The 18614-nt window shown below is 38.2% G+C and overlaps 2 protein-coding genes across 2 annotated transcripts in view; both read left to right on the forward strand.

Moving 5' to 3' along the window:
* Nucleotides 1–1707: 1707 nt before the first annotated feature.
* Nucleotides 1708–9770, forward strand: LOC122655411 (uridylate kinase-like; the record flags this gene model as incomplete). The annotated part of the gene is made up of 6 exons (XM_043849606.1): nucleotides 1708–1893; nucleotides 2035–2088; nucleotides 2198–2289; nucleotides 8604–8839; nucleotides 8975–9145; nucleotides 9232–9770. Coding segments are annotated over 6 exons (837 nt in total), but the record flags the coding sequence as incomplete, so codon positions are not given.
* A 2350-nt stretch (nucleotides 9771–12120) lies between these two features.
* Nucleotides 12121–18614, forward strand: part of LOC122654695 (AP-2 complex subunit alpha-1-like) — an 88782-nt gene continuing 82288 nt past the window's right edge. The window contains exon 1 of the mRNA XM_043848904.1: nucleotides 12121–12563. Coding sequence (XP_043704839.1) covers nucleotides 12432–12563 — 132 coding nt within the window. The 5' untranslated portion in view covers nucleotides 12121–12431. The remainder of the gene's footprint in view (nucleotides 12564–18614) is intronic.

Raw genomic sequence — 18614 nt, forward strand, 5'->3', positions numbered from 1 at the left:
AACTTCAGTCAACTCAGGAGAGGTGATGAAGGGGTGAAACTTGAGGAGCGAGAGCTACTAGTGATTTCTCTAGATACCTGGGTCGACCTTTAACAAGGAGGGCAATATAAAAGATGATGTGTCCCACAAAATTAAAGTAGGATGGATGAAGTGGAGAAGTGCATCGAGAGTGTTATGTGACAAACGCATGCCTGTTAAGCTTAAGTGGAAATTCTACAGGACAGTAATAAGACCGGCTATGACAAATGGAGCAGAATGTTGGGCAGTTAAGAAGAGTAATATAGATAAGATGAGTGTAGCGGAGATGAGGATGTGTGGTAAGACCAGGAGAGATAAAATAAGAAATGATTCTCTTAGAACCGAATTGGGAGTTGCACCAATCCAGGACAAACTCCGTGAGAGCCGTCTGAGGTGATATGGTCATGTACAACGGACACCCATGGATGCACCAGTAGGGAGTGGCCAGATTCAGTTTGACGGAGCTAAAAGAGGTAGGGGCAGGCCGAAAATGACTATTGGAGAAGTGGTAAGAAAGAATATGCATCTGGTAGGGTTAAATCCTACTATGACCGCGGATCGAGTTGTTTGGAGGACAAGGACCCATGTAGCCGATCCCTTGGAGCCTTGGAGGGGTATGTTTCTGGGATGCTGCTTTGACTTCTTCCTCTAGTTTTTTTTTTTTTTTTCCCTTCCTTTTTACCTCTTCTTACTCATTTTTATTTCTTTTTACTTCTCTTTTTCTTACTATTGTCTTAATCTATTGGATCCATGTAGCCGACCCCATTTAGTTGGGATAAGGTTATGGTTGTTGTTGTTTTTGTCTTGTAGTTATGTATGTTCCATCCCACTGGGCTTATAGCTCACTCCATATGTTTCTTTTTCTTTAGATCCTGTGCATGTACAATGCCACTGTTTAGAGTGCGTGTTTGGTGATAAGGGTCGAGAGTAACCCTTCTAAGTAGTGCTTTATTTTGTGCAGACTTTTGCTTTGGTTTGTATTAAACAAGTGGACTGTGTAAATTGTATGATTTTGTTCTGTTGTGTAAATGATATAATTATATTTTCACTAGGCAATTAGGATCCATAACTCAAATGGAATGTTAATAGTTAATAGATGCCACCGGAATCTCGCTATTGGACTTGTATATATATGGATATATGAGAACTTGTCACTTTACCGATGGGATAAATAATGACTTGGGAGAATGGTTTTATTGATGCAGTATCAAGCTTGAAGAAGATCCTTCATATTGTTTTGGTCCACATCAGAACTGGACCCAAACCACAGGGCAAAGAACCAAGCTCAGCTGTGTTGTATGGTGGCCAGGGGTCAACCCCTGCGTTTCCCTTTAGTGTGGGGCCCATGTGGTCCAATCCTGGAAGCTTCCAAAATTTTAGAGTTTCTAGTTATGTCTTTTTTTTTTTCCGGTACTTGTCTTTTCATATTCCTAGGTGCATTAATTGAACTTTTTAAATTCCTAGACTAGGAGTTTAAGAGTTAAAAGTCCAAGTCTTTAATACTTTATTGGTATTAGTTTCTAGGTGAGTTATTAGTCTAGGGAGTCCAATAGTTGTGTGCTAAGAAGTAATTTTCTTGGAGTTAGTTCAAAGCTTTTATATCACTTGAGAAAGTTTCTCATTTTGAAGAACTAAAGTTGTATTTTCTGTGGGGTCCATCATGAATAAGGTGAATGGAAAGAATAATATTGTATTTGTTGCCTGAACTTATATTGGTTATTTGTATACAGATATGGAATTTCAACACCTAGTCCAGGTGGCTTGCCAAATAACATGAAGTCCAAATCATTGACAAATCATAGATGGCGGAGGGTGGTCTTTAAAATAAGTGGTGCTGCATTAGCTGGGACTGTTCCTCAGAATATTGACCCAAAGGTGCATTTGGTGGTTCAAGTTTATTGCTATTATAATTTGGATAACTTACCATGCAATGAAAACATTTGTGGATGAATAAAATCATGTTATTGATTTTTCTGGCATGGACTCTGTAAGTTGAATTGCTTCCTCCTATTTCAGGTGACTGTGCTGATTGCTAGAGAAATTGCAATTGCGTACCGCCTTGGTGTGGAGGTATTTCCTAGAAAATTTCCAAATTTTCTTGTCAGAAGTATCCCTTTCTGCATGTTTATCTATTATAACCTTTCATTTCCGAGATGCTTAGGTTTATGCTGTCAATTAGGTTGCAGTTGTTGTTGGGGGTCGTAATTTCTTTTGCGGAGACACGTGGGTAGCTGCAACTGGTCTTGATAGATCTACAGCATACCAGATTGGGTAACGTAATTTTATATCTTTACTGTGATACTTTCTTTACATCTTTTTGCTGGTTTTACTCTCATTAGGCCTGTGATCGTACGCTACTGGAATTTCTTAATTTTATTCGAACACTGCTTTGACATGGGGCCCTGACACTGTTTCTGTTTTTGGGTTGACATGAAATTGAACTGAAAGGTTGTTCAACCCTGAATAGTGAATTGCCTAGAAATGTCTTGAATTCTTAATCAAATTGCAGCATTTCTTAGTGACATTTGACCATTTGATCTGTTCAGTTCTCCAAACCTCTATGTGAACATTTCCGCAGTAAAGGAAATAGGGCAGAATGAAATGGATGGATTGACATCTAAATGAAATGTTTGGATTCAGCCCTCCAGTGGTCTCCCTATCTTTTTTAAACCTGCCACATCCACTGATTTGTCTGTAGGTTCCAAGCATGTAGGATCTAGATTCCTCTAATAATTGGATTGTTGGAATGTTTTCATGTTCATATCTTAGTGTATGCCATTGTTATGTTGGATGCCTAATCTTATTGGGATCCTCTTTGGGAATATTATGAGCCTGGCCAACCTTTTTCATACTCTATGTTTAAGAAACAGGGGGACAAGTGGGAAGGTTGCCTCTTCTGCATGGAACTAAATCTCAGTTTCGTAGGTTTCCAAGACGAGTTGGCCAGGTACTTGAAAAAAATGCATGGTTTCGACTGAGATGTTGGTAATTTCGCAAGTTTTGACACTTATGCCCATCGAAACTTGGTGAAACTTGACTCGAAACTAGTACAAGTACTTATGTATGCCAGTAACCAGACTAGAAACTAGGACATACACTTATTTATGCCTAATATCATATAAGTAAATACCCTTATTTGAATCCATTAAAAATAGTTAAAAAAATGAAATTCCTAAAGGATAAAAAGTCAACCCTCCATTTTAAGAACAAAAATTGGATTTTCGACGGTAGATGAAATTTTTAACTTTCTAATGGTGGGGTTTTCCTCAAATCTATAAATTCCATAAATCTTGTAAACATTGCTAAAAACCAAAAGTGTGGTAAAATGTTCATTTGTTGTGATCAAGGAACTAAAACTTGTCTCAAGTATAGGTTTTGACCTGCCAAATTTTCGAGTTGGTCCAAAAACAAATCCAAGATTGCTTGAATCTGATTTAAATTGAAGGAGCTGTGTTACGGTCAAAGTTAATTTGGTGTGCGCGAATGCTTTCAAAATGGCTCTGAATGGAAATAATTTTTTAGATATCAAAACAAATGAATATTTTACTGCACTTTTGGTTTTTAGCAATGTTTTACCATATTAAGATTAATGGAATTTATAGATTTGAGAAAAACCTCAGTATTTAAAAGTTGAAAATTTCACCTACCGCCGAAAATCCAGTTTTTGTTCTTGAACTGGGGGTTGACTTTTTTATCCTTTTGGAATTTGATTTTTTAACTATTTTTATTGGATTTAGATAGGGAGTGTTTGCTTATTTATGAATAATATATTGAGTTAATGAAATACGAAAACATTTACTTAATTGATATTTAGCATAAATAAGTGTATATCTTGACAACTATGATTCTCTGTACACTGTGCTAGCACTAGTAAACTTGGATCAAAGACCACAAATACCATTGGAATGTTTTTTTTTTTTTGGCTGTGAAAATAGTTCATGCATTGTGTTTAAAATGTAAAAAATAGGCTATATACAAAAAAGCAGACCTAAAAAACCTTTCTGGGGCCTCGAAACCATTGTCTCGAGTTGGCTGGGAAAAGTACCAGGTTTCGACCATATCTCGGTTTTAGCCTGGTCGAAAGCCGGTCTTCTTTCTTTACATGATTGCTTGTTGGAGTTGTGCATGGAGCTAGAGTGAAACCGTAGAAGGAAACATAACAGAAAAAACAGAACAATTGGGATCTTGATCATAGCTGAACTCAATTTCTACCTTTTCACTACATCCCCTACCACCATCCAAAAAAAAGGAACAGATAGAAAGGGATAGCTCAGATATATAGTGTTCTATTACGCTTGTATATGGTTATTATGAGCACCTAACTTGGACGCTTTTTAGCAGTGTGTAAGGTATAATAAATTTACTTATGAAAGTCACAAAAAGAAGATTGAATCATTGTTTTAAGTATTGCTTGACCTGTGATGCCGGATTCTAAATCCTTGTGGTTGAATGGTTTAGATGATTGGACATTGTATATATTTTGTTTTCTGTATCACCAAACAACTTTAGTAGTTATGTTTATGGAATAAGGGTTCTGACAACATGGCCACTGTTATACAGGTTGGCTGGTTATTCTGTAATTCTGAATCTGACCATTAGGAAGATGGGAATCCTCTGGATAGGATGCATGGAAAATTTGGCAGTTTATCGTAACATCGTGGCCCGTCATGATGTTAATCTTTTTCTTTGTGGACTATTAATTGGTGGACCCAGTCTAGAATAAATCTAGATGCTCACAGTAGGGACCACACTTAGGACCAGGATCTGATTGAAGAGTTTGAAGAAAACTGAGAAGTTAAACAGATTCCAGATGTTTTAATGTAGTTTTCAGAAAAGGGATTATTCTAGATTTACGAAACACTATCCGGATGTTGTACTTGAGTAAATATTTTAACAATTTCAGAAATTAAAAGGAAGAAGAAGAAGAGAAGGTAAACAGGAAATTAAGTAGAGGGCTGTAACTTCCCAACTACCGGTTGAATTGGCCACTAATACTAGCAATAGTTTTGCCCATGTCGTTTTAACTATAACCAAATCCAGAAAATAGAGTTGCGGAAATCTACCTTGGAAACAAAAGGCTTTAAGATTAGTAGAACGAAGACGGAGTATATGATGTGTAATTTCAGTTATTCTATGTTGGATACTGACATGGTGCGAATTGGGGAAAGAGAAATACCGCAAAGCGACTATTTTAGATATCTGGGATCAATCATAAATCAAGAAGGTGACATAGAGGATGATGTTCCGCAGAGAATTAGAGTGGGATGGTTGAAGTGGTGAGAGGTGCGTTTGGAGTGTTGTGTGACCGATGTATTCCTTTAAAGCTTAAAGGAAAGTTCTACAGGACTGTTGTACGACCGGCTATGATGTATGGGCAGAATGCTGGGCAGTTAAGAAGTGTAATTGAGAAGCTTTGTGTAGTAGAGATGAGGATGTTAAGATGGATGGTGCAGAAAAACTAGGGAGGATAGAGTAAGGAATGAGCATATTAGAGCGGACTTGGGTGTTGCTTAGATCAATGACAAGCTCCGAGAGAGTCGTTTGAGGTGGTATGGTCACGTCCAACAGAGGCGTGGGGACGCCCCAGTAAGGAGTAGTGATATGAGCTTAATTGAAGGAGCAAAAAGAGCTAGGGGCAGGCCTAAAATGACCATAAGAGAAGTAGTGAGGAAGGACAATCATAGTCTAGGCCTTGTACCAAGTATTACCGCAGATAGAATCTATTGGAGGGCAAGGATCCATGTAGCAGATCCCATTTAGCTGAGATTTTCCTGATTTGCTGGGCTGTGCCTCTTTCCTCTTACTTTCATTTTTCATTTTTTCTTTTAATGTCCGTCTTTCATTTGTCATTTTCCATTTTTTCATCTCTCATCTCATTTCTCATCCCTTGTTTTCCATCTCGCTTTCTCATCCACCGGGCAAGCAGGTTCCACGGGTTAGGAGGCTGTCGTTGGGCCCTCATTTCATGTAACACAAAGGAAAGCAGTGGCCGTTCACGTTCACTCAAAAAAGTTAGGGATGCAACGGCAACGCTGTAGTCTTTGATTAGAAGAAGCGGTTGGGGGTCAAAGGCCGGCGGTCTGTATCTCTAATAGCGAAGAAAAGGCGTGCTGTTCTTTGCTGCGGGCCAGCAGCACCATAAAGAAAGGGTGCGGGTTCGGCTACAGGTCTCAAAGTTTCACTACTCCCTGGGACTTACAGACACTGACGATCATTCTTTTTTTTTTTTTTTTGTTAATACCTCAATTTTACCTTCTTTGTTTTGTTTGGATCCATGTACCTGACCCCATTAAGTTGGGATAAAGGCTGTGTTTGTTGTTGTTGTTGTAATGTCAATTGCAGAAAACTTCCGAAACAGAGCAGGTTGTATGGTCAGTCTATAAAATGATGGTTAGCTAGAAAACAAAAGCAGATTCTAAGAGAATGATCCTATGATGACAGAAGTATAACTACGAAATTTCGGAGCTAACTAATAGAGAAGATATGAACCACAGAAGCAAATTGGAATTTGAACCCAAAACAGGGGATGCACCCTGTTCCAGAAACAAGGGAATAAATAGCAGAAAGAAGAATAGAATCAGATGATGAGAATGAGAAGAGGATCTGACCTGAGGTGAAGAATGATCAAGAAGGTAGTCAAACTAGGGAGAAAGGTTGAATGATCTGATCTGATGCGAAGATTGTTTAAGAAGGTAGTCAAACCAGGGAGAAAGGTATCAACCAAACTGAACTTGGTGTTCGTCAACAACCCGCAACCAGCAGACTTAAAAACTCGGAATATGTTTATTTATTCAGCCGGGTAATTGATGGGGGTTACATGCATATATATATATATATATATATATATATATATATATATATATATAGATTAGTAAAAGACATTCTAACTCTCACAGGATTCCTACTCACTAACTCAAAGAATGACCGAACTAAAATTCCCAATCAGCAATTATTGTTGGATAAAAACTCCCTTATAATAATAAATTTCAATTTACAACCTTTTCAACAAGCCAAAGATTTTAACAATTACTATGGATTTTTTATTAACACTGTAACTGATGACAAGCTTAGAGAACCAGAACCGAGAGTAAGAAGAAGAGGCAGAAGAGAAGAGAGCTATCAAGGATAATCGCACTTGACAGCCTCCCTCACCCTGCCTGTATTTATATGTATTAGATTACAACTATAGGAGGATCATCATATTAGGAATCCTAGTTACAAGAGGAAAATAGAAACTAAAGAAATCCTAGTTACCGTAGGAACTAGACAAAAAACAGAAACTAGGACTACGCAATCTTAAATATAAACGATAAATGGAAGAGACACATAGGAGGGAATCTCGATTAGAATATTGGAATATTCTAATCGAGATTACCCTAATTCCCTATGAGGTCGATATACTTCAACAAACACCTTTATTAAGAATAGAACCTTCAAATTAGAACTGCAAGCAGAAACTAAATAGAATGCCTTGGGGCCTGGGGGGGGGGGAATAAAGAGAAAACAGCGAAAAGGACACTCACAGGAGGCTATGGAACAGGATACCATTTATGTATAATATCTGCAAGCTCCTTGAATAATGTCTCTTTTATAATATTTGCTGAATTACTTATCCATTGCAATGAGATACTCCTGCGTACCCCAAGCTCTTGTGTATGTCTATTCAAAAGACTATTTTATCTCCATACTCCCACCTTGACTACCTTTCAGGTTGTATCCCCCTTTACCTGTTGTGAAATATAAAACAATTGCCGACAAGTTTGTGAGATGGTAACCGAATCGAAAGGGGGAGATGGAAGGGACACGATGCTTTTTTTTCCGGAGGAAGGAATCAGTTGGGGAAATCTCTCTTTAATTGGGATTGGAGGGAGTTAATTGGTTTGGTGGGAAACCCTCTCTCAACTGTTTCTAGTTATCTTGAAATAACCACAACATAAATATAATTGAATAAGTTAGGGAGAGTAGATAACCAGAATCCACATAACCATGCTATTATTATTTAAGATTAATCAAATCCATGTAATCATCCTGATAGTGTAATTATCTTGATGACCTTTTGGTATTGCTTTTGTATGATTTTTCGTCTTTTGTATGGTAGTTTAATGGAAACATATAACAATGCTTGAGGACAATTATACTAGGGAGTTCTGTTACACACCACCATGTAGTAAGAAAGATGGATTCAAAGGTGTAACTGGATGGATTTAAAACCAATAGATGGTGGCTGTTATTATGAGTCAATTCATCCAACATTCTCTTCCTAGTTGGTTTCCTATATTAATCGATCAAGCATATATGAAATATTTATATTTTTTGTGCAGGAAATAAGGGAGAATTCTTCTCTTTTTTCGAATAAAAATATATATGGAATATTTAATACCTGGTATCTCTAGACTTAATAATTGTAGTTAACAAAATTTGATTGTTTGGATGGTGAACTGTTGTTCCATAGAGTGATCCATTTGAGGCCTTGTTCTCAAAATTTCTCATATCATTTTGCTGTCAGATGAAATGATGCATAAAAATTATTCTATGTTCCAAGTGGTTGTTAATACCTAACATTGTTGGGAACTAAATGCTATCAGGATGATGGCTACGGTAATGAACTCAATATTGCTTCAGTCAGCATTGGAGAAAATGGGTATTCAGACTCGAGTACAAACTCAATTTCAGATTCCAGAGGTTACTGAGCCATACAGCAGGAAACGGGCTGTTCGGCATCTTGAAAAAGGAAGAGTTGTAATATTTGGTGGCATTGGGGCAGGCATGGGAAATCCTCTCTTCACTACGGATACAGCAGCAGCTCTAAGAGCTACAGAGAGTAAGATCCTACCCTGCACACAAAATGCTGTGCACATCTTTTGTTGCCTGTTGCTCATAGGCAGTTTTTGCTGCTCCTCAATTTGCTTGTTCTGAAGGAAATTCTGACGTTTTATGTGTCAATTGTTCTGGCCAGTACAAGCGGAAGCATTACTGAAAGGTACCAATGTTGAGGATGTCTATGACTCCAGAAGCAACACCAATAATGTGACTTTTGAACACCTCTCCTTCCAAGAGTTTGTTTCCAAAGGTGTTTCCTCTATGGACATGATGGCAGTAACATTCTGTGAAGAGAATGGAATCCCTGGTACGTCGATGATGCTGTTCCTACTTTCGATATTGTGAGTGATTAATGTTTCTCTATTGCTAAAATGTCCTTTCCTGCCTTTCCAGTTGTCGTATTTAATCTAAATGAGCCCGGGAACATTTCTAGAGCATTATGTGGAGAACAAGTTGGTACCTTGATTGACCAAGCAGGAAGGATCAGCTGATGTATTTTGAACATATTGTCCTTGGTTCTGCATGCTGTTGAAAAGCCACAGAAGCACAAACAATATGTGGTAGTCATCTGCTATAATGTACCGTGTGCACCCAAACTAACCAATCGTTTGGGTTAATCTCCATCCATTTGAGACGCAAGTGGATTTCAGCAAGCCTTTGTTTTTAATTTGAAGCTGCTGCTTGTGAGTACAGGACGGCGTGGATTGGAGGTTTGGTTCGATCATTGCCATTGACTAAATTTTATTGGCAAAGTAAGGTAAATTGCCTCGCCTACTTATCATCCGTTCAAGGCTGCAGGGGAGGACATTCTTGTTGATACAGGTTTAGAGGAATTGGCTAATATTGTTTGCTCCCCGTTGTATTTTTTTTCTTTCTCTGTAAATGGTTTTGACAGCCCATGTCATATAAGTTAAATTGGTCTGGATTTGAAAGGAGAGCTTGTCCGTGTAGAGAAAAGAGATCAAATGCACATGATTTTCACAATTATGATCTATTGTAGTCCTTACTCCTATCAGTCATGCACTGCACTGAAGGTTATATTTTCTCCTCTTGCTTAGTGCTAGCCATATAAGGCAGCATTTGCCCTTTCTTACCTGAGCCCCAATGTCAAAGGGCACGTGCATGACTCTTTTAACTGAACCAAAGGCTGCGTATGGGTGGCTGTTATGGTTGGGTCATCCGTTGTGAGGAGTTTCATTTCCGAAGGAGAGAAAGAATAGAGACAAACCATGAACGAGTTCGGTTACAGATTTACAGTTCGTAATGGGATGATGCATTGTAGGCTTATCAAGGGAGAGAGAACAAGAACAAGAAGAATACGTGTCATTACAATAATAAATAAATGTAAAAGATGAAGAATGCAGTGAAGTGCTCCTGCTGCAGCAGTAATTCAACACCTTCGAGGAGAGATGAGGAGGGATCAGAAGTCGGGAAACTCATAAGCAGACCATGGCATCATCGGTGGTAGTAAGCGAAGGCGAGAAAGAATTGTGAAACTAGCCCAAGTCCTCTTATCTCAATCTTTCTGCCAGAGCCACAGATTACCACCTTCAAATTGTCCAACTTTGACAAGAACGGGCTCGTTCCGTCCTCAAATTTATGCAGAGAAAGTGAGAGCTTAGAAGAGAATATGATTTTATCCGTGGACCCTAGTGCAACACCATCACTGACCTGAGACCACCACACACCAGAGTCCAAACAAGGTATCTCTGGCTTCTTTTATCAAGACCTTTAGGCTTTATTATGCACCACAAGTCCGCACAGGACAACAGTTTCCAATGTGGGATGTGAAGTTTAGTGTGTCACAATCCCCCACCTCAGTTACGATTACTATACAGTCCTCCTTAAACTTCATGGCCATATTGTGCACGAACCTACACAAGGAACAAACTAGTTTACCCAACATCGGCCCATACAGGTTCAACCCATTCATGAAGTAGAACTTGAGTAGTGGATGATGGAGGAGGAGTTTCTTTTGACATGATCTCAACCATAGTTGTTAAGGTGTCCCGGCGATCCAAGGCGATGGAGAGGGTCCAAATCCAAGGCGACACCAAGTAGGCAACTAAGGCGTCCAAGGCACCCGCTTAGGTGATCAAGGCGCCCAAGTCGACCAAGACGCCTAGGCGATGCCTTGACAACTATGATCTCAACCCAAGGAGGTAGTAGCCGGCACTTGCAACCATGGATCGTGATCTCGGTATCGGCTGGATCGGATCGCCCAAACTCGGGCAAATATGACACTTTTGTTCTTGTTTTCTTATAAAAAAAACTATTTTTTTTTTACATTTTTACCCCTGTCCGTACAGATGGATTGGCCGATACTGATCTGATCCGGCCAAAATCGACCGATCTGATCTAATACCTCAAACCATGCTTGCAACAGATATTGTTCTTGATTTAAAGAGAGAGAGAGAGAGAGAGAGAGAGAGAGAGAGAGAGAGAGAGAGCTTTGATTTACATTCAAACCTAGGAGTCCTTTTCTTCCATATTATCCAAGAAGCAGAGATAGCGAGGGAGAGATTGGTTGAAGAAGAACAAAAGAAAATTAAAGAAGCGTTGGACTCCCATTAATTCAGTTTCAATAACTACCCACTTTAAAAACTCGCATTCAGTTTCTAACAATGGAAATAAAGAAGAGAGATTTAAACTACAAAAAAGTAATAAAAAATAGAAAGAAATTAGTTAAGGGAAGGTTTCCCTCGGTGAGAAGGCTGGACACTTGTCAAGAGGGGATCGTATGTCCAGAATAAGTCCTATGCACATACGTGTAGATGATACGGGCTCAATAAGAGCTCAATAAGAACAAAGGCAAGGTATGAGAAGGTTGTTCTTGAATCGGACAACAGAGATCTTATCTCTTTTATACAAAATGGGATTTCTTCATCATCCTTTCTTTTGAGGATTATCTTAGAAGACATTTTTCACCTATTAGTTACTTTGTGTTTTGTTCTTTTCAATTTGTTTTAAGGGAGATTAACAGCATGACTGACTCATTGAAAAGAGAATTCTATTAATGACATGTACTCTAGTTTGATCCAATTCCGTTCCATGACTTTGTAATCTTTGTAATATTGAGTCATGACCTTTCAGTCACGTCACCTATAATACATTTTATTTACCAAAAACCAAAGAAAAAAAAAAACAAAGGCAATAATAGTTGACCTGGGGCAAGAACGAGAGGTTACAACTTAAGTTGTATCCATCTCAGTTACAAAAACAAAAAGGAAAGGAAATTGAAAAAATGAAAAAAAAAATAGAGAAAGAAGAAAACGAGCGTTAATGGAGTGATGTAAGGGTAAAAGTCGTCTCCTACAGCGTGCGACGGCTTTTTCCAAATTTCTAGGTTCAGCTCTCCCTCTCTCGCTCGCTTAGGTGATCAATTTAGTCTTCTCTCTCTCATCTTCTCCTCTTTCGGTGATTTTGTCGTAATACATTATAGAGCAGAGTGGAATTGGAGGAGTCCCTTCTGGAGATCTCGCTTGTCTTCAATCGGATCTGAGCTCTGAGGCTCCAGAGGATAGAGAGGAGAATCGAGGATTCGTGTCTGCTGAAGATTTTCGCGTTTGATCCCTCGCTGGATCTGAGAGGAGATGGCCTTATCTGGAATGAGAGGTCTCTCTGTCTTCATTAGCGATGTTAGAAACTGCCAGAACAAAGAGCAGGAAAGGCTCAGGGTTGATAAGGAGCTTGGCAACATCAGGACTCGTTTCAAAAATGAAAAGGTTAGGATTCTCTTCTTTCTGTCTCTCTTTTTTGAAAAAAATTGCCGTTGATGAACGTATCTTCCGCTTTCAGCCCCTTACATTTTTTTTTCCTTTATCCATTAATGATTTTTAAGCACGCTGGGATCTATAACCCTCTGTCAGTGGTAACCACTTGCTGAAGATGATTAAATGTTTCAAATGGTTGGTTGTTGAGGTTTAAGACTCCGTGAGACTATTATGGTACCTCAATTGTGATGGAGGTTGCCTGGCTTTATGTCATGTCATCAACATAATCTGAAACACAACAACACAAAGAACTTATTTAAAATATATTTAATATATATTTTATTTTATTCTGTAAGTTTTAAAATATTTTGATTGCTTTGCTATGGTGTGGGACCCATGTGATCAAAGAAGTAATGGTTGAATTCCAAAGGTTGTAACATTGTATGGGTACCCTAAAGTCTATTCATGGTCACTATCATGAGTGGGAAGGTGGGTCAAGGATATTGAATGAGATTAATTTCTCAATTCATAGTCATAGGTGATGTTTCTCCCTTTATGGGGTATTAAGGCCTTTATGGTCCTTAGTGGAGGATGACCCTTTATGGGGTTTTAAGGCCTTTATGGTCTTAGTGGAGAATGAATGAATTTTAAGGCCATTCATGACCCTTAGTGGGGAATGGTCATGAATTTGGAATTAACCTCCAATTAATGTCCATATTCATATCCATAAATCTCATTCTTCAATTTGGTCATAAGTGGATGGTTATTCTTGGGAATTCCAATGGAGTGCAAGGATTGGTCTTGGGCCTATATAAACCCAACCAATTGCATTGTAAGATACATCTTTGGATACATGTTCATGTCCATACTTAGCAATCACTAAGAGTATTATTCTCTCTCTCTATCTCTTTTCTTCTAAGTGTGTTAGAGGGTTGCTGTGTTGAAGCTCTTGGCTCCTTCAAGGGATTAGAAAGACTGTTTCATCTTCTAGTTGGAGGTTGTTTTATCTTGAGATAGTGGTGCAGAACATTCCTTGGCAGTAGGAGGCATCAATTACCTTAAAGGCAGCATCACAAGCGTGACTCAACCTCAAGCTTGTTTAAGTTATTGCGGGTGTGGTTCTACATCAAATTCAAGCTTTAGTCTTCTCATTTTAGCCAAAGGTCAAGCCTAGTTTCTACTGCTCAATCTATTGTATTACAATTTGTATTGTTTCAATTATTTGTAAGGAGTTGTAATACAATTACCCAACACTCCTTTTGGCAATGCCAGTGATATCAAGCAGCAGCTCATTTGTTGCTATGCAGACTGGTAGTTGGAGTTAATGCTTAGTCATTGCGTTTGAAATTGCAAAGAGAGGTCTTTGATTTTGTTGGACACATCCTTGGGGATATCTAGCTTAGACCGTCGATGTTCATTTATTATGTCGCATGATTCAAATGACCAAGGACGAAAGAGAGCAGGATGCTCTGACCTTGTAGAACTTTACGTATAGAAGGTGCAAGCTTAGCTCAGTTGGTAAATTGTGTGTTTTTGTAATGCAAACAACCTCCCTTCTACCTTGTTTGTGCAGAGATAAGAGAGAGAAAATGATTCTGAGACAAAGAACTTTTTTTCTTTGGGTGAATGGAAAAGTATATTAGAAGGAAAAACTGAACAAATATAGAACAAAAGCCACAAAGGTTAATCCAAGGGAGCAGCTCCAGAACAACCACAAAAACAACTATCAACTGGATAATACATCAAAATCTTGGAGGGGGGGGGGGGGGAAACAACTCACAAGGAGATGATAGTAATGATACATGACACCTAGGGGGAGAAACAGCTCATAAAAGGGATGATATCAAAACCCGGGGTGGGGGAGAAACAACTTACAAAGGGGAGGATACATAAAAACTCCAGGGGGGAAGAAGCAACTCACAACAAGGATACACCAAATTACTAGGGAAGGGAAGAAACAAAAACCAAAGGAGAAATAACCAAACTAAGGAGGGAGAAAAATAAGAGGAAGTTCCCAAGAATAGACAAGGTGCTTATTTTTAATAGTGTCAGGGCACATTGAACAACTTGTAAGAAGTTTATTTTTGATCTCAAAATTAATATTTTCTCAAATTTGTTCAATTGTACACGACAAGGAAGACCATCTTCTTTTATTTCTTTCCTAGCAGATATGGTGGATAACAATACTAAACGCCAACTTTCCTAGAACAAGGTGACTTACCATCAAAGAATTTCAAAAGTCACCTCCGTTCTCTATCAAAAGGATGGATAACTTTAGGACTGGGCCAACATGTACGAAGAATACCCTCCCAAATAGATTTGGAAAAAAGGACAAGAGAAGAAAAAATGATCCACATTTTCTAAGGAGTTCCAACAAAGGCAGTAATTTGGAATTGTTACATTTCTTTGAAGAAGAACCTCCTAGGTAGGAAAAGAATTAGTCAAAGCTATCCAAATGGTAAATGAATGTCTAGGGAAGCTAGAGATAAACCAAACCCACCTAAACTAGGTAACTTTAGGAAATTGGGACCTCACCAAATTCCAGACAGATGAAGGGGTGAACTTCTTTGAAGAGTTAGCAACCAACTGAACACAACCTCCCTTGCCTCTAGGTCTCAAATGAATGCTAGCCAGTTTATTCCAAACTCAATGAGATTGAGGGAATTTCTAGGGCCAGGCATCCAAGAACCATTGTGCAAAATTGAAGAAACTTTGGCAAGTCTATCAGAGCCACCATTATATCTGATTCTATCTCCTTATTTAGAAATCAGGACACCATCAGGATGCCAGTTATCTAGCCAAAGAAAGGTATCAGAACTATCATCAATAGAAGTTTGGATTGCATTTGAAACCAAGTGTCTTTTATTTAAGAATCTTTCTCCAGAGCCAGTACACATCCGTAGGGCAAGAGATAGTCCAAATGGAATCATATTTGAGGTATCTGGAATACACCCAATCGACCTAGATGCTTCTCTTCTTAGAAGAATATTCCAAATAAGCTTAATAATGTCAACAATACTGGAATCCTTGACCCTACGAAGCCCTAGACCCCCCTCATCCCTAGGAAGACAAACCTTAGCCTAACTCAAGGGGTTCAGATTTCGAGTTATCTTGACCTTTCCAAAGAAAAGAGGATATAAGGGACTCAATCTTAAAAGAGACAGAGGCAAGAAGCCCAAAAACTCCCGACCAGCAAATATAGGAGTTTTGCATAACAGATCTAATGGGTTCAAGGTGACCTGCAAAGGAGAGAAATTTAGGGCCCATTTGATAACCTTTCTGTTGTTTTTGTGCTGAGAAACAACAAAAACAAATTTTCCGTTTCTGTGCTGAGAAACAACTTTTGTAGCATTTGGTAAACCTGTTCTGGAAACGTTTTCAGAACACAATTGGAACACCAATGGTGTTTGATAAAATCTGTTTCCGGAAACATCTTCTTATACTATTACCAATAATTACAGAATTGCCCTACTATTTTTCTAAATCAAAATCAAAATTTTGTAATATTACAATCAATATTTTTAAAATTTAATAATGCATTTGTCTTTAAGAATGTACTTTAGCTAATAAAAATTAATAACGACATTAAAAGTGGTTGGAGTAGGGTTTGAGCTAGATGCCACTTGATAACCTATCTATAAGCAATTGGAACAGATGGTTAATCAAGTGGAAACTAGTGAATATCAATAACAAGAACTAACACTATTTCCTACTTTTCTAGTGGATAACACAATCTTTAAATTCTAATAATGTATGCAGACACATGGGTGATCCTTGGCTGCAGCTACTACAAAAACAATCAATTTGCTATAAGACCTCAAACAAAAGGCTGAGAGTTGTCATTCTAAAATTACCTTAATAGACTATACTTTGAACGGTTAGATAAAAAGGGTCTTAGTGGATTTGAACCACTATCCCTTGGAACATGCTTATGTTCCAAGTGCTCTGCCAACTTGAGCTAAAGACCCATCAAATAGAGTTTGGAACTTACAAGTAACCCTGAAACATTGACACAGACCTTGATTCAAAGATAACACTCAATGGGGTTTCTAAATTTCAATTAAGATTCAAAGTGTTGTGAACCTATAAAAAATAGGATCGACTAAGGCTCTCTTTGGTATAGTTTTTATTTTTGATTTTTATCTATTTAACAAAAATCATTAATGAAAACCATTTTTTGTCAAAACATAAAAATCGTTTGGTAACCACTACACAGAATAGATTGTAGACAAAGAAATATGTTTGGCATATCTACATGCATAATAGTTTGTTGAAGTGGGTGGGTGGAGAAATGCCACCTTTACCCATCTTCCTTCCCAAAGCATAAACTCAGAACTGAGACTCGGTTGAAACCACCATGCCTTGAGTCGGGCAGAACCAAATATGGTCCAGAAAAAGGATAAAACAAATAAACTCTCACCGTCACCACAACCCCACCCCATCCCACCACTTATCAAAATGAAGGAGGAAAGAGAGACGAAAAACGAAACAGTACATGCGAATTAGGTATGTAAAAATGCATAAAAGCTGCAAGTACTTAGTCGGCAGGAGGGGAAAGTATCAAAACATTGCTTTGCTTGACTTCTATTAATCCAATGGCAACGACGCCAAGACCTCAGTCGAAAGTGAAAGACATAAAAAGATCAACTAAAACCAGAAACTTCAGAACAAGTATTATCTGACGAAGAGGTTAAAATTCAGAAAGTGAAACGGAACTGCATATCAGCAGCACAGAACAACAATCGCCATAGAAGTCTATCTAAAACCTCAGAATTCTTTTTGAACCCCTAAAATAAAAATCAAATTGAGAGAGAAAACAAACCGCAATAACTCTACAATTCTGAATGTATTACACAAGCAATTTAACTAATAAGAAAAAAAAAATTCAGGGGAAGGTGAGCAGGAATGGTATAGGTTCATTGGGAATTAATTAAGGAATAGATGAGATGTCTCACCCTGGTATTTACAGAGGGTTTTCTTGATCTTATTGTAGCAGCGTGAGCACCCAAGATCAACCTTCAGCACTATCGTTGACACTTGCAACACAATCAAAAACCCAAACACTTCAATTTTTTTTTTCTTCTTCAAGGAAACAGACAGCAAGAAGAAGCCAAATTCTGTTCAATAACAAGATTTTTAAAAAATAAATGAACAAACCCTGTGATAGAAAGAGATCCGAAGGAATTGATTTGAAAGAAATTGTGAATTGGAAGCACTGCAGGTCTACAACCCATGTAGGTGTAGGGGAAAAGGGCTAAAACGCTAGCTTCCAAAGAAAGAAGAAGATGAAATATAAAGAAAGAAAGAAAACAGAGAGAGAACAGGCTGACCTTGTGCGCCATTGTTGAGGGCTTTGAGAGATGGAGGTGAGAGTAATTATTCCCTGATGTCGCAAAGTCTTCCTCTTTGGCCTTACTTTGGAATTTGGAGCAGCAGATTCGATGAATAAGTTGAATTGAATGGAAGCAAATAAGGAGAGTCAGTAGTTCATGATTTCGATGTGGCTCGATTTCCACTCTATTCTAATGGAAAACCACGAGGGCGAGACGGGAGAGAGAGAGAGGGAGAACTGCGTCGCAGAAAAAGAAGAAGAAGGAATTTCTAATTAAACAAGAAAATGACACTAATACCCTTCTATTTTGAGACCTATGAGCACGTGCTCATTAAAGTCCCGCATAAATGGTCAAAAGTGATTTTTGGCCAAAAACCATAAACGGCCTTTGATCTATTTTTGATTTTTGGTTTTTTTCAATCTTTTTAAAATAGAAACAGGCTCCATAAACGATACCAAACGCAACCAAAAACGTTTTTTCCGGTAAAAATAAAAAACAAAAACTATACCAAAGATGGCCTAAGTGAGCTGTCATGCATTGCATAATCGCACAATTAGCTAGCTCATAGTAACAGTAATGAGAACAGTCAAAAAATATAAGAATGAGATAAGGAATTCAATTGAATTCTCAAGCTTCTCTATGTAGGAAGTTTTCTTGTTGGTCACAATATTAGCAAGTTCGCTGGCAGACTTCTCATCATCATCTTTACAATTTTCCTCTAAATTCTCTG

Source organism: Telopea speciosissima, chromosome 3 (genome assembly GCF_018873765.1).
Source record: "Telopea speciosissima isolate NSW1024214 ecotype Mountain lineage chromosome 3, Tspe_v1, whole genome shotgun sequence".
In the NCBI taxonomy this organism is placed as follows: domain Eukaryota; kingdom Viridiplantae; phylum Streptophyta; class Magnoliopsida; order Proteales; family Proteaceae; genus Telopea; species Telopea speciosissima.